This window comes from Engystomops pustulosus, chromosome 4 (assembly GCF_040894005.1).
Source record: "Engystomops pustulosus chromosome 4, aEngPut4.maternal, whole genome shotgun sequence".
NCBI lineage: Eukaryota > Metazoa > Chordata > Amphibia > Anura > Leptodactylidae > Engystomops > Engystomops pustulosus.
The window spans coordinates 16,375,011-16,401,901 of NC_092414.1; the positions used below are offsets into that span (position 1 = coordinate 16,375,011).

At 44.6% G+C, this 26,891-nt stretch overlaps 2 protein-coding genes across 6 annotated transcripts in view; one reads left to right on the plus strand and one right to left on the minus strand.

The window, feature by feature from the left end:
- The window catches only part of KIAA0930 (KIAA0930 ortholog), a 28,493-nt gene extending 23,738 nt beyond the window's left edge, over nucleotides 1–4,755 (plus strand). The window contains exon 10 of one of the 3 annotated variants that reach the window (XM_072145312.1): nucleotides 3,100–4,752. In XM_072145312.1, coding sequence (XP_072001413.1) covers nucleotides 3,100–3,140 — 41 coding nt within the window. In that variant the 3' untranslated portion in view covers nucleotides 3,141–4,752. Of the gene's footprint in view, nucleotides 1–3,099 lie in introns of all 3 variants that reach the window. The other 2 variants (XM_072145311.1, XM_072145313.1) reach the window with 2 other exon arrangements.
- Nucleotides 4,756–11,048: 6,293 nt separating this feature from the next.
- On the minus strand, nucleotides 11,049–22,838 carry NUP50 (nucleoporin 50). 3 transcript variants are annotated; one of them, XM_072145317.1, is made up of 8 exons: nucleotides 22,638–22,838; nucleotides 18,065–18,138; nucleotides 15,966–16,049; nucleotides 15,701–15,881; nucleotides 13,532–14,158; nucleotides 12,713–12,800; nucleotides 12,279–12,397; nucleotides 11,049–11,454 (listed from the first exon to the last, which is right to left on the minus strand). In XM_072145317.1, exons 2-8 carry the CDS (start codon nucleotides 18,131–18,133, stop codon nucleotides 11,252–11,254), a joined length of 1,371 nt encoding a protein of 456 aa, XP_072001418.1. In that variant the 5' UTR covers nucleotides 18,134–18,138; nucleotides 22,638–22,838; the 3' UTR covers nucleotides 11,049–11,251. The 3 variants fall into 3 exon arrangements, with proteins under 3 accessions (XP_072001418.1, XP_072001416.1, XP_072001417.1); XM_072145315.1 differs by having other exon boundaries at nucleotides 18,065–18,143; XM_072145316.1 differs by lacking the exon at nucleotides 22,638–22,838 and adding an exon at nucleotides 22,531–22,631 and having other exon boundaries at nucleotides 18,065–18,143.
- Nucleotides 22,839–26,891: the final 4,053 nt, after the last annotated feature.

Consider the following 26,891-nt stretch of genomic DNA (forward strand, 5'->3'; position numbering starts at 1 on the left):
TTTTTATTTCAATGGGACCGAGCTGCACTCTCCTGTATATAACCCCCTCACATGGCTTGTGTCCTCTCCTGTATATAACCCCCTCACATGGCTTGTGTCCTCTCCTGTATATAACCCCCTCACATGGCTTGTGTCCTCTCTTGTATATAACCCCCTCACATGGCTTGTATCCTCTCCTGTATATAACCCCCTCACATGACTTGTATCCTCTCCTGTATATAACCCCCTCACATGGCTTGTGTCCTCTCCTGTATATAACCCCCTCACATGGCTTGTATCCTCTCCTGTATATAACCCCCTCACATGGCTTGTATCCCCTCCTGTATATAACCCCCTCACATGGCTTGTATCCCCTCCTGTATATAACCCCCTCACATGGCTTGTGTCCTCTCTTGTATATAACCCCCTCACATGGCTTGTGTCCTCTCTTGTATATAACCCCCTCACATGGCTTGTGTCCTCTCCTGTATATAACCCCCTCACATGGCTTGTGTCCTCTCCTGTATATAACCCCCTCACATGGCTTGTGTCCTCTCCTGTATATAACCCCCTCACATGGCTTGTGTCCTCTCCTGTATATAACCCATCACATGGCTTGTATCCTCTCCTGTATATAACCCCCTCACATGGCTTGTGTCCTCTCCTGTATATAACCCATCACATGGCTTGTATCCTCTCCTGTATATAACCCCCTCACATGGCTTGTGTCCTCTCCTGTATATAACCCCCTCACATGGCTTGTGTCCTCTCCTGTATATAACCCCCTCACATGGCTTGTGTCCTCTCCTGTATATAACCCCCTCACATGGCTTGTATCCTCTCCTGTATATAACCCCCTCACATGGCTTGTGTCCTCTCCTGTATATAACCCCCTCACATGGCTTGTGTCCTCTCCTGTATATAACCCCCTCACATGGCTTGTGTCCTCTCCTGTATATAACCCATCACATGGCTTGTATCCTCTCCTGTATATAACCCCCTCACATGGCTTGTGTCCTCTCCTGTATATAACCCATCACATGGCTTGTATCCTCTCCTGTATATAACCCCCTCACATGGCTTGTATCCTCTCCTGTATATAACCCCCTCACATGGCTTGTGTCCTCTCTTGTATATAACCCCCTCACATGGCTTGTGTCCTCTCCTGTATATAACCCCCTCACATGGCTTGTGTCCTCTCCTGTATATAACCCCCTCACATGGCTTGTGTCCTCTCCTGTATATAACCCCCTCACATGGCTTGTGTCCTCTCCTGTATATAACCCATCACATGGCTTGTATCCTCTCCTGTATATAACCCCCTCACATGGCTTGTGTCCTCTCCTGTATATAACCCATCACATGGCTTGTATCCTCTCCTGTATATAACCCCCTCACATGGCTTGTATCCTCTCCTGTATATAACCCCCTCACATGGCTTGTGTCCTCTCCTGTATATAACCCCCTCACATGGCTTGTGTCCTCTCCTGTATATAACCCCCTCACATGGCTTGTGTCCTCTCTTGTATATTCCCCCCTCACATGGCTTGTGTCCTCTCCTGTATATAACACCTCCATGGCTTGTATCCTCTCCTGTATATAACCCCCTCACATGGCTTGTGTCCTCTCCTGTATATAACCCATCACATGGCTTGTATCCTCTCCTGTATATAACCCCCTCACATGGCTTGTATCCTCTCCTGTATATAACCCCCTCACATGGCTTGTGTCCTCTCCTGTATATAACCCCCTCACATGGCTTGTGTCCTCTCCTGTATATAACCCCCTCACATGGCTTGTGTCCTCTCTTGTATATTCCCCCCTCACATGGCTTGTGTCCTCTCCTGTATATAACACCTCCATGGCTTGTATCCTCTCCTGTATATAACCCCTCACATGGCTTGTGTCCTCTCCTGTATATAACCCCTCACATGGCTTGTGTCCTCTCCTGTATATAACCCCCTCACATGGCTTGTGTCCTCTCCTGTATATAACCCCTCACATGGCTTGTGTCCTCTCTTGTATATAACCCCCTCACATGGCTTGTGTCCTCTCTTGTATATAACCCCCTCACATGGCTTGTGTCCTCTCTTGTATATAACCCCCTCACATGGCTTGTGTCCTCTCCTGTATATAACCCCTCACATGGCTTGTATCCTCTCCTGTATATAATACCCTCACATGGCTTGTATCCTCTCCTGTATATAATACCCTCACATGGCTTGTATCCTCTCCTGTATATAACACCTCACATGGCTTGTGTCCTCTCCTGTATATAACCCCCTCACATGGCTTGTGTCCTCTCCTGTATATAACACCTCACATGGCTTGTATCCTCTCCTGTATATAACACCTCACATGGCTTGTTTCCTCTCCTGTATATAACCCCTCACATGGCTTGTATCCTCTCCTGTATATAACACCTCCATGGCTTGTATCCTCTCCTGTATATAACCCCCTCACATGGCTTGTATCCTCTCCTGTATATAACCCCCTCACATGGCTTGTATCCTCTCCTGTATATAACACCTCACATGGCTTGTGTCCTCTCCTGTATATAACCCCCTCACATGGCTTGTGTCCTCTCCTGTATATAACCCCCTCACATGGCTTGTGTCCTCTCCTGTATATAACCCCCTCACATGGCTTGTGTCCTCTCCTGTATATAACCCCCTCACATGGCTTGTGTCCTCTCCTGTATATAACCCCCTCACATGGCTTGTGTCCTCTCCTGTATATAACCCCCTCACATGGCTTGTGTCCTCTCCTGTATATAACACCTCGCATGGCTTGTATCCTCTCCTGTATATAACCACCTCGCATGGCTTGTGTCCTCTCCTGTATATAACCCCCTCACATGGCTTGTGTCCTCTCCTGTATATAACCCCCTCACATGGCTTGTGTCCATGTAGATTTGAACAGAGATGAAAAGCCGTGCAGCAGCTTTAATGCACAGAGCACAGCAGTGTGAGGATTATAAATGCCACTATGGGTAAAACAGTCCGAAATTAGGAAATATAATAAATCTTGTACAGCGATAAAGTTCCTGTTGTCTTGCCAAATTCTAGATTTTGATGATGGAGAAATTACATGTTAAAATTTTTTTTTATTCTTCTTTAGATATTTTGGAAGTTCGACAGAAGCCGATCCTGATGTCGTAGCAGATAACGCCGGCACTAACTTTGGGGGAATACTGAATTTTTTTTCACTGCCACAGTGCCTCTACCTGAGCTGCAGTGCAACAACGCTGCCACCTAGTGTCCGCCTGGTGCAACAACGCTGCCACCTAGTGTCCGCCTGGTGCAACAACGCTGTCACCTAGTGTCCGCCTGGTGCAACAACGCTGTCACCTAGTGTCCGCCTGGTGCAACAACGCTGCCACCTAGTGTCCGCCCCGAACGAGAGAGGAACGGAGGAGCCGCCTCCTACCTGGAGATTACCAGCCAGTCTATAAAAGTGCCTCTTTTTAACCCTTTCATCCCCTGCCCTCACTCTGCTCGCTTACACCATCTAGTGGACTGGCAGTGGGCGGGAACCTTTCGATGCTACGGCACATTGGGGTGGGGAGGGCAGGACGCGGTTCGGTCTAGAGATTTCGGTGAATGTCATGTTGAGATCAAGGAGCGCAAGTGACGTGTGCAAAATGTCTTTTTTTGTGTTAAATATTTTATAGACTTTTTATGTTTTTTTTTTGTGTGTAAAGGGAAATATTGAGCAAAAGGACAAATTTAATACAATTTTGTTGTGGGGGGGGGGGAGGGGGCTATTAAAACTCAGTTGTATCAATGTATTGATGACATGATTGTTGTACCCTGCAGGGGGCGTATATTTGTGTGTTTCACATTGTTTTGTCTCTGGATCTCCGTGTTGTTGAGGGGTACGATGGTGCGAGCTCTTCTGTGGATGTAATTACCAATCGTCACCACTGGGGGAGCCACTCGGGCATTCTCTGTGTCCCATCCTCCATCCATTATGTGTTTATTCTCTCCTCACAACTCCCGTTTTTGCACTAAACTGATAACTCCACCCCCTCTCAACTAACAGGAAGTGACTTTTAACCAATCACAGGCAGAGGTGGATCACTGCTCTGATTGGCAGAGATTTCGGACTAGCAAGCAGAGAATTTGGCCCAGACACCTCATCTTTAGGATCCAACAAATCCTTTAGGCTTATTATGTATAAACATCATTTTCTGAAAACTAATCTGATTGGGGGGGGAGCAACAGGCCCCACCCCCTTAAAGGTGCACTGTACTTCTGTTACTGCTCCTGGAAATGACTGGGTCATTTATAAGGGAAATGGTAATACCCAGTGGACAAAGTGAGTCTTTACAAAGTCCAAATTAGTGTAGACATGTTGGCCACACCCCATTGTCACTTATCACTGTGATCGTTTCTCCTGATCACAACCCATAAAACTGCATGTAACCGCCTTGAAGAGTATTATTTGTGTGTATCGGTCGGGCCGATTTATCTTTTATGTGTTACCATCTTCTAGGACTGATGAACCTTTCACTGACTGGAGGCGGCCGTTACGTTTCATAGATAAGAACGTATTTAGTAGCCACAGAACATTCTCCATGACCCCAGCATATGGTCATTTACATCCTGTATTATACTCCAGAGCTGCACTCACTATTCTGCTGCTGGTGCAGTCACTGTGTTCATACATGACATTACTTATCCTGTACTGATCCTGAGTTACATCCTGTATTATACCCCAGAGCTGCACTCACTATTCTGCTGCTGGTGCAGTCACTGTGTACATACATGACATTACTTATCCTGTACTGATCCTGAGTTACATCCTGTATTATACCCCAGAGCTGCACTCACTATTCTGCTGCTGGTGCAGTCACTGTGTACATACATGACATTACTTATCCTGTACTGATCCTGAGTTACATCCTGTATTATACCCCAGAGTTGCACTCACTATTCTGCTGGGTATACACATGACATCACCCTGCACTACACATAACTCCTATAATCACTGTACAAAACATGATATAAAGATGTAACACTTAAAGATTCCTGCGCTGTATAACGAGTTCTGCTCTGGAATAGAATACAGGCTTTTACTAATGAACTTAACAATGCAGCTAATGTAACGACAACTAACCAATGTGACTAACCTTTTTTTATTTAGATTGAGGATATTGATCAGCGGATCCTTAACTATAAAGGGCCGCCCCCCTGTGGAGATAAAGGGAACATGTTTATATAACCCTGCAATTAGGAGTAAGGGTCATACATATGATGACATTACATATCATGTAACGCTACCTTCTCTCCTAGTGATGAGGAGCTGGACCGTCCCAATGTGTGGAATGTCGGCCATCGCCGGGTGTATAATCCCTTGTGTCATGACTATGTCACAGAATGTGTCAGATTTTTTTATGTAACTTTTTATTTACTTTTTTGCTAAATTTGTGTTTTACATGAAGATAATGTGGATTACAACCCCCATCATGTAAAAATTCAAAAAGTGCCGCAAGCTATTCAATGAAAAATAGACGCCATTGGTGACCGTCCCAAATGTTTTTGTTTTTTTTTTTGTAACAAAACTGGGACTAAATACTATAAGGTTTATTTAAAGAACATCTACCACCAGGATGAAAGACTGTATGCAAATGAATCTGAGGGGCTCCAGGCTCCATTAACACCTATGAAGCCTGGAACCCCTCAGGTTAATTTGCATATAGTCCTTAATCCTAGTAGTAGATGCCCTTTAAATTCCACCCACACTGGGCTGGTCCGAACAATTCATAGACTGAAATGTTGCTGTGATGTAACCTTCATGGAATCTCTCAATGGCCTCACGAGGTAAAAAAAAAAAACTTATTGGTCGCCGCTAGATCGGGTTTTGAGGAGTCTATGTTGTGTTTTTTTTTTGTTTTGTTTTAATATCTGAAGTGTAATTCTAAGTGCAGACTAGAACAGCCAAATGTTTTCTATGCTTTTTCTATGTCATTTATGTCGGAGTGTGTGCAATTTTTACATATAATTTCTATAAAACCCGTTACTGACTGGCATCCTGCTGTGCGTGTGTGTATATATATAAGGCCACGTCTTATAGTATATAAAGAGGGGGAGCCCTTATCTTGGGTTGAGGTGCAGAGATTTGCCCAATTACATTCTGGGCTGTGGAGTTAGAAAGCCAAATCTCCGACTCCACCATTCTGTTTTTCTCATCTCTCTATCAGTGCTGAGATAAACCCCGGCTTTCCATCCCAGCGTCTTATTCCTCTTCACTACTGAGCATGTACATAAAGTGCAGCCACATACATTCCACATGCACCCTGCAATGAGCACTTCCATAACTGATGGCAGATCATTGCAGGAGGCCGGGTAGTGGTTAGTGAAGCTGAGAAGTTGTCAATGCTCCCGGCCCCTCTCCTGCGGCTTTGCATCCGGACACTGGTTGTAAGTGTCAATGTCAGGACCCAGAGCAGTGAAGACTCGGGAGTGGCAAGTACTTGTCAGCTATACTGTACTGCAGGTCCCCACATACAACCAGCATTTGACATGGAGCAAAACATGGAGGAGAGATGAAGCTGCAGAAAAGGAGAGGATTTTATTTCTTTTGTCTGCTCAGGGCTCTGTCTCCAGTATTATTCGTTTTATGCTCTGAGGGTCTTCAGAATCAATAGTTATCTGCTCTGAATGTAGCATTTGGTTGGTGGGGTGCTATTTATTGCTGTATTACCATTTCTGGGGTGACATTTTGTGCTGTACTGTGACAGTGTGCAATAAGGCCCTTTGGACCGATACATGTTGTTCACTCCTGGCCGTAATCCTTAGACCAGAAATAGAACAGAGATTTAAAGGAAACTTGGAAATTTTTATTATAGGTTTGTGGTGTCGGTCCATTTTATTACCGGCTCCTCAATTCCCTATCCCTAATTATGGTGCCGTTAACAGAAAGCAAGCAAATCTCACCTTTACCATTTCGAAGAATATTACGACCACCTATGCCACGTTGAGCATCTCTGGGCAGGGGCATGAACACCTAAACCCACCACATTTATTATAGTCTCCGAAACTGGTAGAGACTATGGCAGAAATCTCCACCAGATCAGATCTGGCGTGTTTTTTTTTTTTTGTTAACTTGCAATGTAATTGGGCAAATCTCCGCTCCTCAGCTGTTGTAATGCACTTCAAAACACAATGTGAACGCAGCCTTAAGATAAGAACCTCAGATAGAAAACAGATCTGTTATAAATTCGGAGATACAGGCTGTGAAAGTCGGGAATTGTGTGACTTGAATTTAGCGTTCAGTGCCAAATTTTCATCCAGGGGATAACCGTAGGACTCCTTGATATCGGAGCACTATGCTGCACTTGCACTGTGCTGCTCGGTTCATCAGTTAATGGGGTTGTGTCATTAACTATAGATCTTGTAAATAGGGCATAAATATGATCGGAGGGAGATTGTTCTTTTCTCGTCTGTTCGATCCGAGCAATCGGAAGTTCCAAATGTCTGCTTAGACTTCCAGGTTAGGTAAATCCTCTCAGGCTGCGTTTGGATTGTGTTCAGAGACGCAATGCAACCGGATTGGGAAGGGGCTTGTTGGCAACAACCAGCATGGAGTATTTTCCCTGACACAGAGCTCCAAACCCCCTGCATTGACAAGAAACTGTATTCATGACTTAAGCGAGCTCCCTACATACAGGATACAGTTCAACATATATCCAGTATGCAGTAAGCTCCCCCTAGTGGTGGCTATGGTGGTCTATGCAGGGTATTGGCGTTTGGAGCTCAGAATACTAAAGAATCACAAAGTGGAAGAGCACAAATACCTGCACGTTGTGACACTCACCGAGAAGTCCTTTCCTTTCAGGTGCATCCTATGAGCTGAAATGTGCATGTATTATACATCTGGTGGATGCAGGGATGTACAAGTGTAACTTACTTTGAGTAGTACACAGAACCAGGGATAAGATGGTAACTCGGCTATGTGCTAAGCAATCGTCACCCTGTTGCGTCTCTGTTCTAGGCGTAGGACAAACTAGAGAAGTTCAGCAATTTTTGCTTTGGCACAAGGTGAACTCATAAGCTGATGTGCCGACATTACTAAAAGGCAAAAAGGATAGACATTACTATGCACGGTAACAGCGATATATAGACTACTTGTTAAGCCTAAACTTTCTTTTTAAAAAAAACTCACCCCATTAGAGTAGAATGGATTGCACCTGGACTGGAGATAGTCACAGATTTCTTGTCAAAACAGGATTATAAGAGACACTTACCCACTTACCGATGTCTGGTATTACTTTCAATGTATTCCCCACACTTTCCCTAAGGCTTAGTTTCTGGAAGGCAGCCATGTTTTTCTAATGTCATACACCCATTTCCCCTTCATTAGGTGCTCCCACTTTACCCCCCCCCCAAAACATGAAGAGACACCATGTCATGCCAGCCTAAATAATGTACATCAAAACATACCAAATGCAGAAGTTTCAGGCTTTTAGTTGAGATTAACGTGGCTGCACTTTATGTACATGCTCAGCAGTGAAGCTCCTTTGTTACAGATCAGAGGAACTAGGCACTGGGCATTATTTGCTACTTTTTACCTCTGCTAGGATATCCAGGAAAAACAGGACAGTGGAGTTGGGGTAAGAAATTTTGCTTTCCAACTCCACAGCCCTGCTCAGGATCCAGGCTCAGTCATATCAAATTTAATGTTATCATTCAACCCAAACTTGCAAAAATTTAAAGTAACCCTCCCCGATATTAACAAGCCATTTCGGGGTGGGGTGACCACTAATCAATTTATTAGTCAAATACTTAGTACGTTCCTGTGCAATCTGATTCATAAGTGTAAAACATAACAGAGGAGGAGAAATACATTGTCAAGTAATTGTACAGTTAGTCAGACGTCCAGTGCTCGCAACGGTTCATACAGAAGACGACGCAGTTATGTTGCATCACAGGTGCTAAAAATTTGGGATCCATTTTACCCATACGTGACTCAAACGCAGGAGGCATCTGTGGTTTCAATAGATATGGGACTACAAGTCCCAGCATGCCATGGAGAAGCTCTATTCAGTTCCATCAAGGGGTTGTGTGGACTTTAGTAAATGTGGCTCCTGGAGCAGTAAGGATTGTCACATACCAAATTTTAGAACATTAAAAGGTGGATGTGCAACTACAACTCCCAACATATTCAAGGACAATGTCTCTACATCAAAGGAGCAGCCACATTTCCCCAAGACCACAAATATCAGCGTACAGAATGGGGGATTCTCCAAGCTCCAGGATCTCAAACAATCCTCCAAACATGAGAACTTTAGAGCAGGACAAAGCACCTGAACCCCCCCTCCGCATTGCCGGCATAGGACAAGGGCACTTTGTATCAATTTTAAGAGTTGGTGTTCCTTGGCTGTAAAGACCTTTAAGGGGTGTTAGGAAGGGGGATCTAAGGAAATTCAGGTTCAACAATAAAAGGGCTATGCTAGGATATGCCATGATCATTTTTTTTTTTGGGGGGGGGGGGTCTAACCTCTGGATACTAGAGTCACCGTCCACAATGTCATCCGAGTAGCACAGTTGTGCAAGGAAATGGAAACCAACCTCATTCACCTGCATGAAGCACCGCAGCAATATTTTTTCCATCCCCGCCTCCTGTACCTTAATAGAGATGATACAATACAAGTGTCTCAACCTGCAGTAAAGATCCATATTTCTCTGTTGTAATTCCCATGATGCCTCAGCACAAAATCTTATTGGCAAGTAGAGACTTTATCCAAAACCATCCACTCTACATTCTGAAAACTCACAATAAATCAGATTATTCATCTGGGATGTAAGTGCATAATCTGCAGCCAAATACGTTCCCTTAAAGGGCAATTTGTCGGCAGAAATTGACCTAATAAACCAGTACATTGCCAAGCAGTAGAAACCTCCCAGACCAAGTTTGTTTCATGGCCCAGTGTGGTGGCATCATCCAGAAAATTGACTGTGAAATGAGATTGTTTGTATAAGTAGTCAAGGAGGCAGAGATTTTAACTCTGAAGTCAAGCTCTCTCTTCCTCATAAAGCTCTTCACTGTAAATTGATGGCCCTATATCCCCAGACCTCTGATTTCTATGATAGAGGGGTAGATGTTCAGCGTTTACTTCAGTGTTGAACTCTAATATAGACTTTATTCAACCAATTTACATCTCACTTCAAAGTTGATTTTCTGGATGATCCCACCACACTGGATAATGATAGAAACAAAGACTCTAGACGCTGCTTGCTAATATTCTGGTAGTGGTTTATTAGGCCAGTAGCTGATGACAGGTTCCCTTTAACGTCTACAATTTTTTTATTTTATCATGTGACAGACTTTTGCAATGCAAAAGAAGAAGAATTCTGCACTGGGAGTGGAAGTGGATTTACTCTGCATTGTGGGATGGATGAGCCACCATACACTACTATAGGATTACATTGTGGATCAATACTGAAAATGCTGCCTCCCCGTCTGCTTTTAAATTAGCCTGGGAACCAGATTTTATACTGAACCCACAGGGGTTCACCATGAGATCTAAGACTAAGAATTTTGAGTGAAGAAAATCGTGTTTCTGTGAAAATAAGACTGGGTCTTATTTGCTCTAAAGAGGCCAAAATCCACATTTATTCTCAACCAAAAAAAAAAAAAAAAAAAAATTATTTGAGTGCTTCTCAACTGGTTCAATTTCACAACTGGTTGAGGTCATGGAGGTCAGACCTTCCCCACATGATCTAATCTGATAATCACTTACATTACAGGTCAGGATAACCCCCCCCCCACCCCATTAAGACATCTGCGCCGTTTTGAAGAGAACTCCCTCCAAAACAAAACTTTAAAACAGACATTTCTCCAATTTATACATTAGAAAACTCAGACTGTCCAAAACAAAAAGGAAAATAATCTCCACTCAGGGTGGAGGAGAGCACAGAGCAGTGTAGCGCGGCGCACGTGAAGTTCTTGACCATCACACCGCACCTTGCTTCTCCTGCAGGACTAAACTTTTGACCTCGCTGACCCCCGCCGTTCACACGGACACATTCCATCCCTCCGTGACTTCGCACATAACACACCGATTTCCTTAAAGCTTTATTACCATCCGAATCTTTCCCCCGAGGGAAAAAAAAAAAAAACTTACGAAAAACACTCTCGGCAGTGAGAAGACACGTGGGTCAAAAAGATCATGACTTGAAGAATGGCAACCCTCCAGTATAATAAATGAGCAGCAACTTGGCAAAAAGATAAGAATCCCATGAAGACACTTGGGGAGGTGGGGGTGTTAAGCCCCCTTTTTCTCCAGGAGAATTTTGTGCAGCTCGTCAGCATCCTCTGTGGTCTTGACTCGGATTAACATGGTGGCGGGAACAGTCGGGTTCTTCTCGTCAATGGGAGGGTTAGGGACGCACACGATCATCACGTTGTTCTTCCCCGTTCTAGAGCATGGCATAGACGGCTGGACCAAGATGTTTAACAGGATGTTGCCTGAAATTTTGAAGGAAATTTAGTAAAAATAAAACTGCAGGGGTTTTTTTTTTTTACCAAAAAATACAATGTAATTTTTGACATTTAAAAGTAGCCTTTTAAGCATTCTACAACATACTGCGTAGAAATTGTTAGTCGTGCAATTAAGGAGCAACACCAAGGGATTGTAAGGAGGTTGTGTGGTAGTGCCACACCTGACCTATCTATTTTCCGGGAGCTCTCAGACATGACCGTTCATATGGGCCCACTAAAAATACATGGGGCAGTGTGATGGCATACGACTAAAATCATTCCTATAAAGTTATTCCAACCTTCATCACTTGTATCCTGGTGTCTATACCTCCATGACCTATCAAGTCTGTTCGGCGAGTCTATTCTATGCACTAGAGACACCTGCTGGCAGGAGAACAACAATGCAGGAAACGCTCACACAGAGCAGCGAACTCAGCAATTCACTAAAGTATCGGTGTAGTGATTGGAGCAGCCACACACATGTCCGACTGCCCAATTCATTCAATGGCTACAAACGGCCCACAAGGGATTTGTTATAAATTGTGCTTTGATCTTTAAAGGCTACAGAAACCGTAACGGAGAGGAGTGGTGACAACTCCCCTCTACATAGCGAAGCACGACGCCGTAACAGGGGAAAGATTCCCCGTGTATGGAGCGGTACGGTGCAGCACCTCATTGCTCTGTGCGCCCATTGCCAGCCTATGGGGGGAGGGGGGATGTATGTGCGTCCACAAGCTTGCGGCCGTATACATGTCCCCGTACAGTTGTGTGAATGCAGTCTAACTCTGCACTGTTGATGATTTGGCACTTACCGAGGTTGGTGTCAGCACGGACAAGCAGCTGAGTCTTTTGATCTTCTAAAGTTTTCAAATGAAGGGTCCCGACCCCCTTCTCCTTAAATTCATTGTCTTTTTTGTAGAACAGTTTGCACCTGGAAGACGGATGTAAACTCATGAGTGGGCAGCGGACAATGGATGTAACACGACACACATTAGGCCAGTGAAAAGGTCTAGAAGAAAGTTTCTGCCATTATGCTTGAAGGGCTTTCTATTTATGACTTACATGTGAAAGTCCCAATGCCTTCCTAAAGCCTCTAATATACGAGCACAACAAGGAGTATAGACTAGACATGGTAAGAGAGGTTTATCTGGAGACAATGAATTTCTCATGGAGAATCTGAAGTAATAACCGGAGCGCAAGTTTTACATCGCACAATAAGAAAAATCACAGAACATCAGATACTAACTTTCTGGAATAGAAGGCGTCATCTTCCTTTATTTCTTGAACAACTACTTTTGGTGGCTCTTCGGCCTCTTCCTCTTCAGCTGCTCCTCCTGAAATTACAGCGGGAAGTAAATAAATGCACAAAAACCCAACATATGAGCAATCTGAATAGAGCCTAAACATTAGCCTTATTTGCTCCCATGTGACCAAGGAGGTTGCCTCCATGCATAGGGCTGTACCAACTTTGATTGTTATTCTCTATCCTGTGGACAAGGTGTAACAATCTGATTGATGGGGGTCCAACCCCCTCCCACCCCAGTCCACGAGCATGGGGGTCACTTTCTCAAAAACTGAATGATGCGGGAGGTTGTGCTTGCATCCGGTCGCTTCATTCAATACTTTGGAAATTGAGGAGAACAGTGCTCCGCTATAGGAGATATTCCAACTGATGGGGTGAGATAGGTCAGAGGCTCTACGATTAGATTGTTCTCGCCATCCACAGACTGGTTGATATCAAACTTATTTAACATGTGGCTTCTAAGTAAAATCTATTTTGGATTAGTGACGTACAGAAGATTACTGATCATCTAGTGAGCCACCAATTTTCTAAGTAACCAACTGAGATGCTGCAATGTTATAGGGGACCAATACTGACAGTTAATGGCCTATCCTATAAGCTGGGTGCAGACAGCTCAGCACAGTGTGTAGAGTTCTGGCTATGCTAATACAGAGAGCTCACACTCATTTTGGAGCTGCAATAGCATAGAGTGGCCATTGTAGGACAGACAAAGCTCTGACCCGGTCAGTGTTTAGCACCCAAACTTGGCATCTAGCCACTTACCAGATTCTTCCTTCTTGTTTGTGGACGCCGGCTGAACTGAGAAAGACGATGCTCCGATTCCGCCCTTACTTGAATCTTTACCAAAGAGACTGGCGGCGCCCGCTGTGAACGAGAATCCAGCGGCTGTCCCAGAGCCGAATGAACCAAAACCACTAGGAGTGTCCGTCTTTTGACCGAATGAGAACAGGGAAGACGCCTGAGGCTTCTTCTCTGGGGAGGACTCAGCCGGTGGTTCAGATTTGCTCTCTTTGAGGGTGAAAGTAAAAGATGGTTTGGTCTCCACTTTTGAGGGGGTAAATGAAGGAAGGGTTGGGGTGCCCTTGGAGCCATCACTATCAGATCCACTGTCTGTACTTGTGCCATATTTCTGCTCAATGCTTGCTAGGTGTTTCTCATAGTCTTTAAAGATGGGCGTCAGGTCGCACAGTGGATTGGCGTTCACATGTTTCACAATCCAGTCCCGCACAGATGTGTTCAGGGACGACAGCTGTTTGTTGTAGTCACTCGAGTTGGACTTACTTGGAGCGGAACTAGAGGTAGTTAAAGGATTCTCTCCATTGGTTTTTGCAGTGCTAGAAGATCCGTCAACGACTGAGGATGTCGGGCCATTTGTAAAGAGAGACCCTCCTGAATGAAAGAGATATGAAGTATAATATAGTCACAAGCACCGAATGGAAATGTAAAATGTTTTCTAGCACTTTAGAGAAGTAACTTCTGCAGAGCCATTGAGAAATCACAAATACAGAAACAAAGTCATGAAGAAATCTCAGTTTTTACTAGTTAAACATACACTCACCGGCCACTTTATTAGGTACACCTGCCCAACTGCACGTTAACACTTAATTTCTAATCAGCCAATCACATGGCGGCAACTCAGTGCATTAAGGCCGGCGCCAAAACAATTAACGCAAAACACCGGCGGCTCGTTCCCGATCGCAGGCGTTTCCATAGAAACGCTGATGCGATCGGGCCGAGGCCCGCCCCGGTGGGCGCGACTTTGTCTGCGTTTGCAAGCGCCGGCTTTAGGCATGTAGACATGGTCAAGACAATCTCCTGCAGTTCAAACCGAGCATCAGTATGGGGAAGAAAAGTGATTTGTGGCCTTTGAACGTGGCATGGTTGTTGGTGCCAGAAGGGCTGGTCTGAGTATTTCAGAAACTGCTGATCTACTGGGATTTTCACGCACAACCATCTCTAGGGTTTACAGAGAATGGTCCGAAAAAGAAGAAACATCCAGTGAGCGGCAGTTCTGTGGGCGGAAATACCTTGTTGATGCCAGAGGTCAGAGGAGAATGGACAGACTGGTTCGAGCTGATAGAAAGGCAACAGTGACTCAAATCGCCACCCGTTACAAACAAGGTAGGCAGAAGAGCATCTCTGAACGCACAGTACGTCGAACTTTGAGGCAGATGGGCTACAGCAGCAGAAGACCACACCGGGTGCCACTCCTTTCAGCTAAGAACAGGAAACTGAGGCTACAATTTGCACAAGCTCATCGAAATTGAACAGTAGAAGATTGGAAAAAAGTTGCCTGGTCTGATGAGTCTCGATTTCTGCTGCGACATTCGGATGGTAGGGTCAGAATTTGGCGTCAACAACATGAAAGCATGGATCCATCCTGCCTTGTATCAGCGGTTCAGGCTGGTGGTGGTGGTGTCATGGTGTGGGGAATATTTTCTTGGCACTCTTTGGGCCCCTTGGTACAACGCCACAGCCTACCTGAGTATTGTTGCTGACCATGTCCATCCCTTATGAGCACAACGTACCCTGTAACATCTGATGGCTACTTTCAGCAGGATAATGCGCCATGTCATAAAGCTGGAAGCATCTCAGATTGGTTTCTTGAACATGACAATGAGGTCACTGGACACAAATGGCCTCCACAATCACCAGATCTCAATCCAATAGAGCATCTTTGGGATGTGGTGGAACGGGAGATTCGCATCATGGATGTGCAGCCGACAAATCTGCGGCAACTGTGTGATGCCATCATGTCAATATGGACCAAAATCTCTGAGGAGCTTCCAGCACCTTGTTGTATCTATGCCACGAAGAATTGAGGCAGTTCTGAAGGCAAAAGGGGGTCCAACTCGTTACTAGCATGGTGTACCTAATAAAGTGGCCGGTGAGTGTACAACAAACAGTCACCAGACAGAGCTTGTAACTCACCAAATGATGGTTTGCTTTCCCCCGATGTAGGCTTTGAAGTGAACAAGGATGTTGTGCGGCTCCCGTTGGTCAGAACTTGAGCTGGTTTTGCAGTCGAGTCACTTCCAAATCCGCTAAAACTTGTGGGTGCAGACGGTGCAAACAAACCCTTAAAACCTTTAAAAGCACCGCTACCCTCAGACTGGACAGGGGAAAGAAATACAAAAAATATAAGCGTTTACCAGCACATGGATCACACAGAGTTACGTAAAAGAAGAGCTCTTACCTCACTTCCTATATTCCTCCGCTTTGCCTTCTTGATTTCTCTGCCTTTCAAAACATCTTTACTGGCAACAGAGAACGTTCCTGCCTGCGAGATATAATCGTCAAAAAAATAAATAAATAAAACTATCCTTAAAGGGGTTGTCCCCACAAACCAAAGTTAGGCCTTATGCACAGGATAGGGCTTAACTTGCTGACCGGTGGAGGTCTAAGTGATGAGACCCCCACAGATCACGAAAACGAGTGGTCCAAGGTACCTCAGTCAGACCCCTCGTCGCTCCAGTAGAGTAATGGAGCAGACGGCCCTGGATGACTGTTCTGCTCTATACATTTCATTGGAGTTGAGGGAAATTGCTGAGCGCTGCGCTCAGCGTCAGCTCCATAGTAATTAAAGGAGCAGGACTGTCTCATCACTGAGACCCCCTCCGATCAGCAAATAAGGCCCTATCCTCTTGTTATGGGATAACATGAAAGCTGGGACAACCCCTTTAAAGGAAATCTACTATTTGATTTCATGCATTATGAACCAAACATACATTGAGACTTCTGTAGCTACACTGATGCACGCACATATCTTGTTTAAACCAGTCATTTAAGGGATTAAACAAGATTTGTGCCTGCATCAGTGTAGCTACAGCAGTATCAGTGTGTGTTTGGTTCATAAGGCATGAAATCAAATGGTAGATTTGATTTAAAGACAAACCCCCTATTCACATGATAGTAGAAAGGATTGTTCTCCAGGCTCCTAAAGAAAGCCCTTTAAGGAGTAGTCAAAATACAGACACTTGTGGTACATGTCTCTCTTAAAAAAGGAATCCCCCAGTCACAGCAGGGTCTGAAGAGAGGAGCAGGACTCTAGGTTACAGGGAGGTTCAAGGAATACAATGAAAACGAGTCCTGCTCCTGCATTGCCCTTTTTCGTTTTTGCGGTTTCATTTTTCACTCCCCACCTTCGAAAATCTATAACTTTTTTTATTTTTTCCATTTACAGAGCTGTGTGACGGCTTATTTTCTTCATAATAAATTACTTCAAAATGGTGGTATGTAATATTCCATGCCGCGTACTGGGAAAACGGGGAAAATATTCCAAATGCAGTGAAATTGGTGAAAATTTGCATTCGCCCCGTATTCTTGTGGGCTTGGATTTTACGGATTAGGGGATACAAAAAAATTTTGGGGGGGGATTTTGCCATCTTCTGGTGCTAATAACTTTTTTTTATTCTTTGGTGTACAGAGCTTTGGGAGGCGTCGTTGCGACTTTTGATGACGTTTACAATGTTATCATTTTTAGGACTGTATGACTTTTTGATCACTTTTTATAGATTTTTTTTCCCCCCCAATTTTTTAAAATGGCAAAAAAGTGCTATTTTAGACTTTGGGCGCCATTTTCCGTTACGGGGTTAAACGCAGTGAAAAACTATTAAATTTTGATAGATCGGGCATTTTCGGATGCGTCGATACCTAATGTGTTTATGATTTTAACTGTTTATATTTATATCAGATCTAGGGAAAGGGGGAGATTTGAATTTATTTTTTTTATCATAATTTTTTTTAACTTTATTTTTTTTTTTAACTACAGTATGGCAGTATATGGGGATTTTCCTCCTCATTCATTACAAAGTGCTGATATAGCGGTGGGAAAACTTGTGGAGTTAACAGTAAGTGTTTGCTGCAATATGCAGCAAAGACTTACCGGCTATGGAGAGGGCTCAGCCCGTGAGTCCTCTCCATGCACCCGCACCAGGCATGTGACGTAGTATTAAGTCACATGTCGTAAGGGGTTAAGGTTCAATAGCCATTTTATTACAGTCAATGATCAGAAGGCTACAAGAGCCCAAACAGAGCTACCACTACTTACAGAAGCTGTCTAACTGGCCTGTAAAGTAGGTTCATGGTAAGCAGAGCTATCCACATGTCCTGTAGTGTAGAGAGTGGGAACACCAATGGGTTTTTCATCTACAACAGTGTAAAATTTTGCACAGTAAAACTATAGATATTTAGTCAGGACTCTCTGCTCTGACGCTGCCATGACAGATTTGTCTTGTGAACAACCAAAATTCCCCCAAACGTCTTTTTTGGGACCCAGCTGCGGATAAAACTTACATCCTCAGACTCTTCTTCCTGATCCCAGTTCCGATCCGTCAGCTCCTTGTCCGCTACTCGCTTTGCCATTTTACCTGCACTGAAAAAGGACAGAATATGTAAAGTTTCTGGATTCTCATCATTTCTGCCAGTGAGAACTGTAACTTATAGGCCCCATTACTCAGGAGAGGCGTGTGACTGCTGTTCTCATAATCAGGGGGGCACCATGGGGTCGGACCCAATTGGCCAGCAAGTTCTTAAAGGGGCTGGCCCAAGGCAAAAGCTACAAAATACTATCCGGTATAACACACAGGCAGATCTTGTGCTGTATCCGCCTTGTAAATCAGAACATCTGGCAATGTAGTCTATGGTGTCCAATTCCCCTTACTATAGCGAGAAGCAGATATGTAGGAACGTCCTGGCCAGGGAGATGGTGGGGACACGCGTTTGGTAGCGTTCACAATGAGCGTTTGGCCCAGCATAAAGTCATATACAACTCTTTATATAGTGGTCGGAAGCTGTTACTACATCCATCACTGATTACAGCTTCCGCCCACTACGGAGAACTTTGAGGCCCCTCTTTATGCTGAGGCTCAACCCTCTACCATCAGATTTCAATGGCCCCTGGACTGAACACCATGTGGGGACTCTGACTTCCAAATTCATACCTTCCCAAGGGACTTCTATCATGTACTGAAAGCATGGGAGAGTAGTTCTGAGTGAGGGCAGAGGCTCTCAATAGTTTGTCCAATATTTAATAAAAAAAATTATTGTTTATATGTTGAAACAAAAACATTGAAAATGTTACAAATGAACTGAACGCCGCACCCGTCTGCTACCAGCCTTATACTTTGGAAAGGTTCCACTAATTACAAGGAGAAAACATTCCTGACCTCACCCGCCGGGGTTACCCGAGGACTAGGCGGAGAACATATATAGATACCTGCTGACCAGGATCTGGCTCTTATCAGTGACATGGATCCAAAGGTCTGTGCCTGTATTAATTATACAGTCCCTAAGCAAAGCAAGACAGAGGTCCACTTTTGGGGCTAGGTACCAAGCCAGATTTTGGTAAATCTCACTTCTCCCTAAAGCATGTCAGTCAAAAAAAAAAGCCAGACCGTAGATGAGAGATTTTTCACGGTGTGTTTGGGGGTGTGGGCTTGGGTCTGTAATGTCGCTGTCATGGATGTGCATATTTGCTGCAGGTTGTAAATAGAAGAGTGTTTTACTAATGGGTGGATGGGCAAGTCGTGATTGCATGCGAGTGCCGGGGGAAGGGGGGGCGGGTGTCAGCTGAGGGCATCTCCAATACTCTGATCGTAAATGTAGGTGCCGTAGAAACCCATCGCTGTGCTCAGCGATTTCCATCACTCCCATACAACCGAATGTGGCAGAACACATGCTCTACCCATTGCAATGAACAGGTCGGGGTCCCAGTTGTCAGACTAAGGCTGCACTCACATTGCCGCAAGGGGGACGCATATATAGCCGATATACGTTCCCCATAGACGGCAATGGGCGCTCTTTTTCCGTAGTACCACGCCGTGCGCCATATGTTCCTATGGAGAGGGGCAGGGGTGAGCTGCGCTCACCTCCTCTCCCAGCGCGTCGCCATTGCCCACTGTGCCATGATGAGGCGGGCAACGGCCGTCTGAATGTAGCCTTAGGGATCAGCTCTTCAGCTACCCACAGGATAACCTATCCAGTTCATCACCTTTAAGTTTTTTTTCTTTTTTTACTTCTTTCACTTGTCCACACACTGCCGGGGAGGTGGTGACAGCCTGTCAAGCTACAGCACTGGGAGGCTCTGGTAATGCCCTCATTAGCAGAGCTTTATGCTAATTTTATGATGGATTTGATAGTAGATTTCCTTTAGAGGGAATGACCAGTCACAACAAGCCATCCTATCCACAGGATGGGGGCCGACTTGCTGATTGGTGGGGTTCTCAGTGAGGAGACTCGCATGGATTTAATAACCATCAAGGGTCCATTATCCCCCCCCCACCGCATTGCACACTAAGTGAATGGAGCAGCCACCCGCACATGTGCATTACAGCTCCAGTCACTGCCTATGAAACGGCCCGGCTGTCTCCGTCACCACCATAGAGATGGACATGTGTCCTGCTGATTTATTCAACCGTCTGCTCTGTTTAAGGAACAACGGACCCCGTTCTTGTGATCCACGAGGGTCTCACTAAGGCCCACACTAATCAGCACAATATCCTCCATCCCATCATAGGGGATAACTTGTCACTGGACTACCCCTTTAAAGGGCTTTACGCAGCTCCCCGGGATGAAGCCTAACATTTTAACAACTTGAATAAACTTATATGTAAATTAGGTGCAGAGGCTCCTGGGTAGTGGAGTAGCCGCGCAGGCAGTACCAGGACATCGTACCGGGAGGTGTAACCACAATGGCCACGGGGGCATGAAGTACCCCGTGCCCGCACAGCTACATCACTCCCCAGGAGCCCCTACATCTAATTTACATTACATTTTTATTCAAGTTGTTAAAATTTCAGGTTAGGATTAGCAAGTTAAAGGTTAGAGCCGGACATGAGGCATCTACCATTAGATCAACTTCAGATGGTAGATTCCTCGTGGTAGATTATTAATACTGTGGGTGATGCTATGAGGGGCTTATACTTACCCTGGTACAGTTAGGAATAAGTGGCCAACCCCTTCAACCCTCCACAACCACCATTCGCACTGCAGCAGCGATCAGCTCATCCTCCACTGTCACATCTAGGACAAGGTGCTATCACCGCCAAGGATTAAGAGACAGTTCTACAGTCCCCACCACACAGACTTCACAGAGATGGAAAACCCCTTTAACTACTTACAGGATGTATTATATACAATCTGACTATGGCCAGACGGATATAGCTATATACTGTATGTACATGGGGAGGGTATATAGAGATGTATCTATATACTGTATAGACATATGAGAGAAATAGATATACTGTACATACATATAGAGCTGCAGCTATATACTGTATACACATACAGAGGGTATATAGAGGTAGCTATATACTGTATATACATACAGAGGGTATATAGAGACACGTAGCTATATACTGTATATACATACAGAGGGTATATAGAGACACGTAGCTATATACTGTATACACATACAGAGGGTATATATATAGGTAGCTATATACTGTAAATACATAGATTGTATATATAGACACGCAGCTATATACTGTAAATACATACAGAGGTTATAGAGATGCAGCTATATACTGTATATATATATACAGAGGGTATATATAGAGGCAGCTATATACTGTATATACATAGAGGGTATATATAGAGGCAGCTATATACTGTATACACATACTGGGGTGTATAGATAGACATGCAGCTATACTGTATATACATACAGAGTATACAGAGATGAGGCTATACACTGTTTATACATAGAGGGTATATATAGAGGTAGCTATATACTGTATATACATAGAGGGTATATATAGAGGTAGCTATATACTGTATATACATAGATTGTATATATAGACATGCAGCTATATACTGTATATACATAGATTGTATATACAGACACGAAGCTATATACTGTATATACATACAGAGGGTATATAGAGACAGTTATATACTGTATATACATAGAGGGTATATATAGAGAGGCAGCTATATACTGTATACATACTGGGGTGTATAGATAGACACGCAGCAATATACTGTATATACAGAGGGTATATATAGAGGTAGCCATATACTGTATATACAGAGTATATATAGAGGTAGCCATATACTGTATATACAGAGTATATATAGAGGTAGCCATATACTGTATATACAGAGTATATATAGAGGTAGCCATATACTGTATATACAGAGTGTATATATAGAGGTAGCTATATACGGAGAGGGTATATATAGACAGGCAGCTATATACTGTATATACAGAGAGGGTATATATAGAGGTAGCTATATACTGTATATACAGAGAGGGTATATATAAAGATAGCCATATACTGTATATACAGAGAGGGTATATATAGAGGTAGCTATATACTGTATATACATAGAGGGTATATATAGAGGTAGCTATATACTGTATATACATAGAGGGTATATATAGAGGTAGCTATATACTGTATATACAGAGAGGGTATATATAAAGATAGCCATATACTGTATATACAGAGAGGGTATATATAGAGGTAGCTATATACTGTATATACATAGAGTGTATATATAGAGGTAGCTATATACGGAGAGGGTATATATAGACAGGCAGCTATATACTGTATATACAGAGAGGGTATATATAGAGGTAGCTATATACTGTATATACAGAGAGGGTATATATAAAGATAGCCATATACTGTATATACAGAGAGGGTATATATAGAGGTAGCTATATACTGTATATACATAGAGGGTATATATAGAGGTAGCTATATACTGTATATACATAGAGGGTATATATAGAGGTAGCTATATACTGTATATACAGAGAGGTGTATGGGGTATCACTGCCCCCGGTGCCATGAGGCAGCCCCGGCCCCTGCAGCCTCCCGGCTGGCGCTCTCCCCCGTCACCCCGGGGCCTCCATACTGACCTCCGCCAGACACGAGCGAGGCCTCTGCTCACGTCACGCCGCGCACACGTCCGCCCGCTCTCCCCTCACAGACACATTCCACCCGGCAACACCAAGAGGGCGGGAAACGTCGTCAAGCGGCCATTTTGTAAGAGCGCCGACAGGTTGGGAGCTAGTGCGCAGACTCGGCCAGTAACGGCCGGGAGGAGAGGGCGGAGCTTCAACGGCCCCATTCATGAAAGAGCGAGATCCGCTGCCGCGCAGGCGCCTTAGGCTGCATACGGGTCTTCCGATGAAGCGTCCCATTGATAAAGCGGTGAGAGAGAAAGGCGCATGCGCAGTTTAGTCACATTCCAAATAAAACTTATTTCTAAGTTATTTTGCTGCTGTTATTTTTTTCCCCAGCTATAAAAGTTTTTTTTTTTAATGAATTGGGGGACTTTATCACAATTGAGAGGACAACCAATCACTGCTCAGCTTTCATTTTAGAAACTTCTGTGGGAAAATGAAAGCTGAGCTGTAACTGGTTGCCAAGAGCAACTTGACTAGTTTTAGCTTTCCAGACACTTGTGATAAATTTCACCCCAAATTTCTAACATGTTCAGGATCACTAAAGATTCCAGATTATAAAATGATTATACAAAGGCAAGAGGACCCACAGAAAGGCATCCCAGAAGTTTTATCATAGGGCCTCAATGATCCTTAAAGTGCCCAAAATGTAATTTTGGCCATATCAACCAATCAAATTGCAGCTTTTATTTCTAAAACTGCTCAGAAATACTGAGAGCTGCTCTGTGATTGGTTGCATTGTGAAAGTAGAAAATGTAAGGTTTAGGCTACATTCACACTGCCGTATGGGGGACGTATATACGGCTGACATATATACGGCCGATATACGTCCCCCATAGACGGCAATGGGCGCCCGGCGCCCTACGGGAGCTTTACGGTGCTGCCCGGAAAAAGATAGGACCTCACCTCCTCCTCCTCTCCCCGTGCACTGCCGTTGCCCGGTACGGTACGGCGGGCAACGGCAGTGTGAATGTAGCCTAAGGGCTATATTTTGGCCTTCATTCAAATGTTGGAACCAATATACATAAAATAATGAGCAAAATGTTCGCTATGTAATTCATATATGCCACCATATTAGTTTGAGGTCTGTCTGTCTACATCTCAGGGCTCAGGGGCGTAACTTGAGTGCAGAGGTTGCGATCGCACCTGGGCCCAAGAGGTTTAGGTGGCCCTTATGGTGTCACTTTCCCATATGAGAAGACTATTACTATAAACCATACATTATAGTCGGGGGCCTGGCACAGACTTTGCACTGGGGCCCATCAGCTTCTAGTTACACCACTGTCAGGGCGGCAGCGAGTCCTGTGACCCCAACACTTCTATTCCCCAGCCCCAAGAATGTAAATAAAACCCTTTAAAGGGGTCAAAGTGTTGTATTATTTAAAGGATTTTATGGAGTAAACATAAAGTTGACATATCCATAGATTAAGTCTTCAATATTATATTGGTGGGGGTCCGAAATTCAGCACCCCTCCCCCCCCCCCTACACACACACACAAAATAGATGTTCTCAGCAGCTGATAAAAGAGAATATAAAAGAAAGTAGACAGCATTTTTTGCGGACAGACCATGTTACTAATAATTATTCAGTTGAATGTGAGCTAAGCTGCAGTGATTCTGTTCAGCCACTATATAGAGAACAGTGCTGTCTGATCCTTTGGGGGATACCGAACATTCGTTTTTCCGTTTACAGAGCCACAAAATGATTTGTTATCTGCAAATATTGGATTTTCCATCAATACAATGACATAAAATTTATATAGTTTGGTTATGTCTTGATACTGTCTTAGAGTACCATATTCTGACACCCTTAATTTTTTAATACTTTGCTGTAAGGAGCTGTGGGAGTGCCAGCACTGTATAGGTGCCGACGTAGAGTTAATAGGTAAACAATTGGTGCCAGACCCCCTCAAGGTAGTTACCAGAAGTGTCTGCTGTAAAATACAGAAGACACCTGCCCTGTACGGAGAGGACTCAGGCTGTATACATACTGTATATATAAGTATGAGCCGAAGCTCCTATTTATACCACAAGCCTAGAGAGGGAAATACAGACGCTACTCATTTATGAAATGTCCACAGAAGAGCCCCCTTTTAATGTAATGTCCATGGCAGAGCCCCCCTTTAATGTAATGTCCCCTGCAGAGCCCCCCTTTAATATAATGTCCCCTGCAGAGTCCCCCCTTTAATGAAATCTCCCCTGCAGAGTCCCCCCTTTAACGTAATGCCCCACACAGAGCCCCCCTTTAATATAATGTCCCCAGCAGAGCCTCCCCCTTTAATGTAATGTTCTCTGCAGAGCCCCCCTTTAATGTAATGCCCTCTGCAGAGTCCCCCTGTTATTTAATGTCCCCTGCAGAGCCCCCCTTTAATGTAAAGTCCCCTGCAGAGCCTCCCCTTTAATGTAATGTCTCCTGCAGAGTCCCCCTGTAATGTAATGTCCCCTGCAGACCCCCCCTCCCCCCCATTAATGTAATGCCTATAGCAGGGCGCAACTATGACATCAAACGTCCGTGAAACTGCGTGTCGTTATAATTAGTGCACCAAGGACGGAAAGAAGATGGAGCAGCAGGGAAAAGAAGCTGAAGGTGAGGATATTGTGGGGGGTTTCCCCAAGGCTATTAGAGATCAGCAGTAAAATTAAAACAGTAGTATTGCTGTATATTGTATCAGACCCCCCAGGGTTTAATACCCTAGGGCAGTGATGGCGAACCTTTTAGAGACCGAGTGCCCAAACTGCAACCCAAAACCTAATTACTTATCGCAAAGTGCCAGTACGGCAATTTAACCAGAAAACTGACGGTTTAGTTTAGAATCAATTTACACAGGACTGCCTGAGCTCGGATTCCAGCAGTCCTATACACACTGAAACGCCACTTTTACACCATTTTACATCACGTAAAAGAGTAATAAAAAGTTATCAAAAGGTCACGCAGTCCTCAAAATGGTAGCAAAGAAATCAACGGCTCATTAAGCAAAAAAATCACCCCTCCCCAGCTCCGTGCACTAAAGTTATTAGCGTCACAAGATGGCGAAACTATTTTCTTTTTCGTACACTGTTTTAATTATTGAAAAAGTATTAAAATACAATAAAACCTACAAATCTGGTATCACTGCGATTTTACCGAACCAAAGAATAAAGGAGACAAATGATTTGGAGCGCACAGCGAAAGTATTAAAATCTACAGCTTCCCAGTACACGACATGGAATAATAAATTAGTAAAGTAAAATATGATACGCAAAAAATAAGCCCTCACACAGGTATAAATATATAATATAATGTGTATATACATAAATACATACATAGAAATACATATGTTACTTACTCTTTGGTTGTCCAAGGTGGCGGCCATGCTGGCGGGCAGAAGTTCAGGTGTCTGTTGTTCCAGGTGGGGGGGGTCAGTAGGGTAGATGGGCAGAGGGTGGGCGGCCAGAGTTAGTGCTGGGGGGGGGGGGGGGGGTAATGCAGCATCTGGAGTTCTGGGCAATGGGGTTATGAGGCATGAGTTCCAGGGGAGGGGGTGATGGGGGGCAGTGACCGGAGTTGAGTGAGGGCGGCCGGAGTTCGGGCAGTAGTGGGCGGAGTTTGGGCGGGGGGGTAGGGGTGTGATAGCGGGCTGGGGTTCGGGCGTGGGGGGGCTTGTGGTAGCGGCGCAGTGAGTTTCGGGCCGGTTGCTTAGGGGAGGGGCGGGAGCGGGCAGGAAATCAGCCTCCTGCTACTATGCCCCGTGGAAGCGCTGAATAAAAAAAAAACTCACCTCAGACTCCGCGTTCCTCCGGCTGATTACTGCAGCGCACACGGAGTAAGGTGTCCAGCGCTGGCAGCGTAATGACATCTACGCTGCCAGCGCTGGGACGCTTACCGTCCTGTGCGCTGCTGTGATCGAAGTGACAGAGCAGGAAGTGTCAGCACCATGCTAACAGCCATGACAACCAGGTGTGGACAGTGGTTGTCCACACCTGGCAGTGGTTGGGAGGATGGGGCGCGTGCCAGCAGTGAGGGCTCTGCGTGCCCTCTCTGGCACGCGTGCCATAGGTTCGCCACCGCTGCCCTAGGGGGCCTGAAATAATAGTAAAAGAAAAAGAATTTCCAACTTTCTAGTACATTCCAGTACGAGCCCATATGCATCTCTGTAAACTGAAAAATAAAAAAAAAGTCATGGCTTTTGGAACGAGGAGGTGGAGGGGCACAGAAATGCAAAAATG

Bases quoted from the DNA above. Each gene is read 5' to 3' on its own strand.
- NUP50 (XM_072145317.1), bottom strand. From the start codon at position 18,133: ATGGCAAAGCGAGTAGCGGACAAGGAGCTGACGGATCGGAACTGGGAT. The intron at 12,801-13,531 runs GTAAGTGGCTAG...CTGTAATTTCAG, and splicing joins AAACAAGAAGGAAGAATCTG to GAGGAGCAGCTGAAGAGGAA. The intron at 12,398-12,712 runs GTTAGTATCTGA...TCCGTCTTCCAG, and splicing joins GACGCCTTCTATTCCAGAAA to GTGCAAACTGTTCTACAAAA.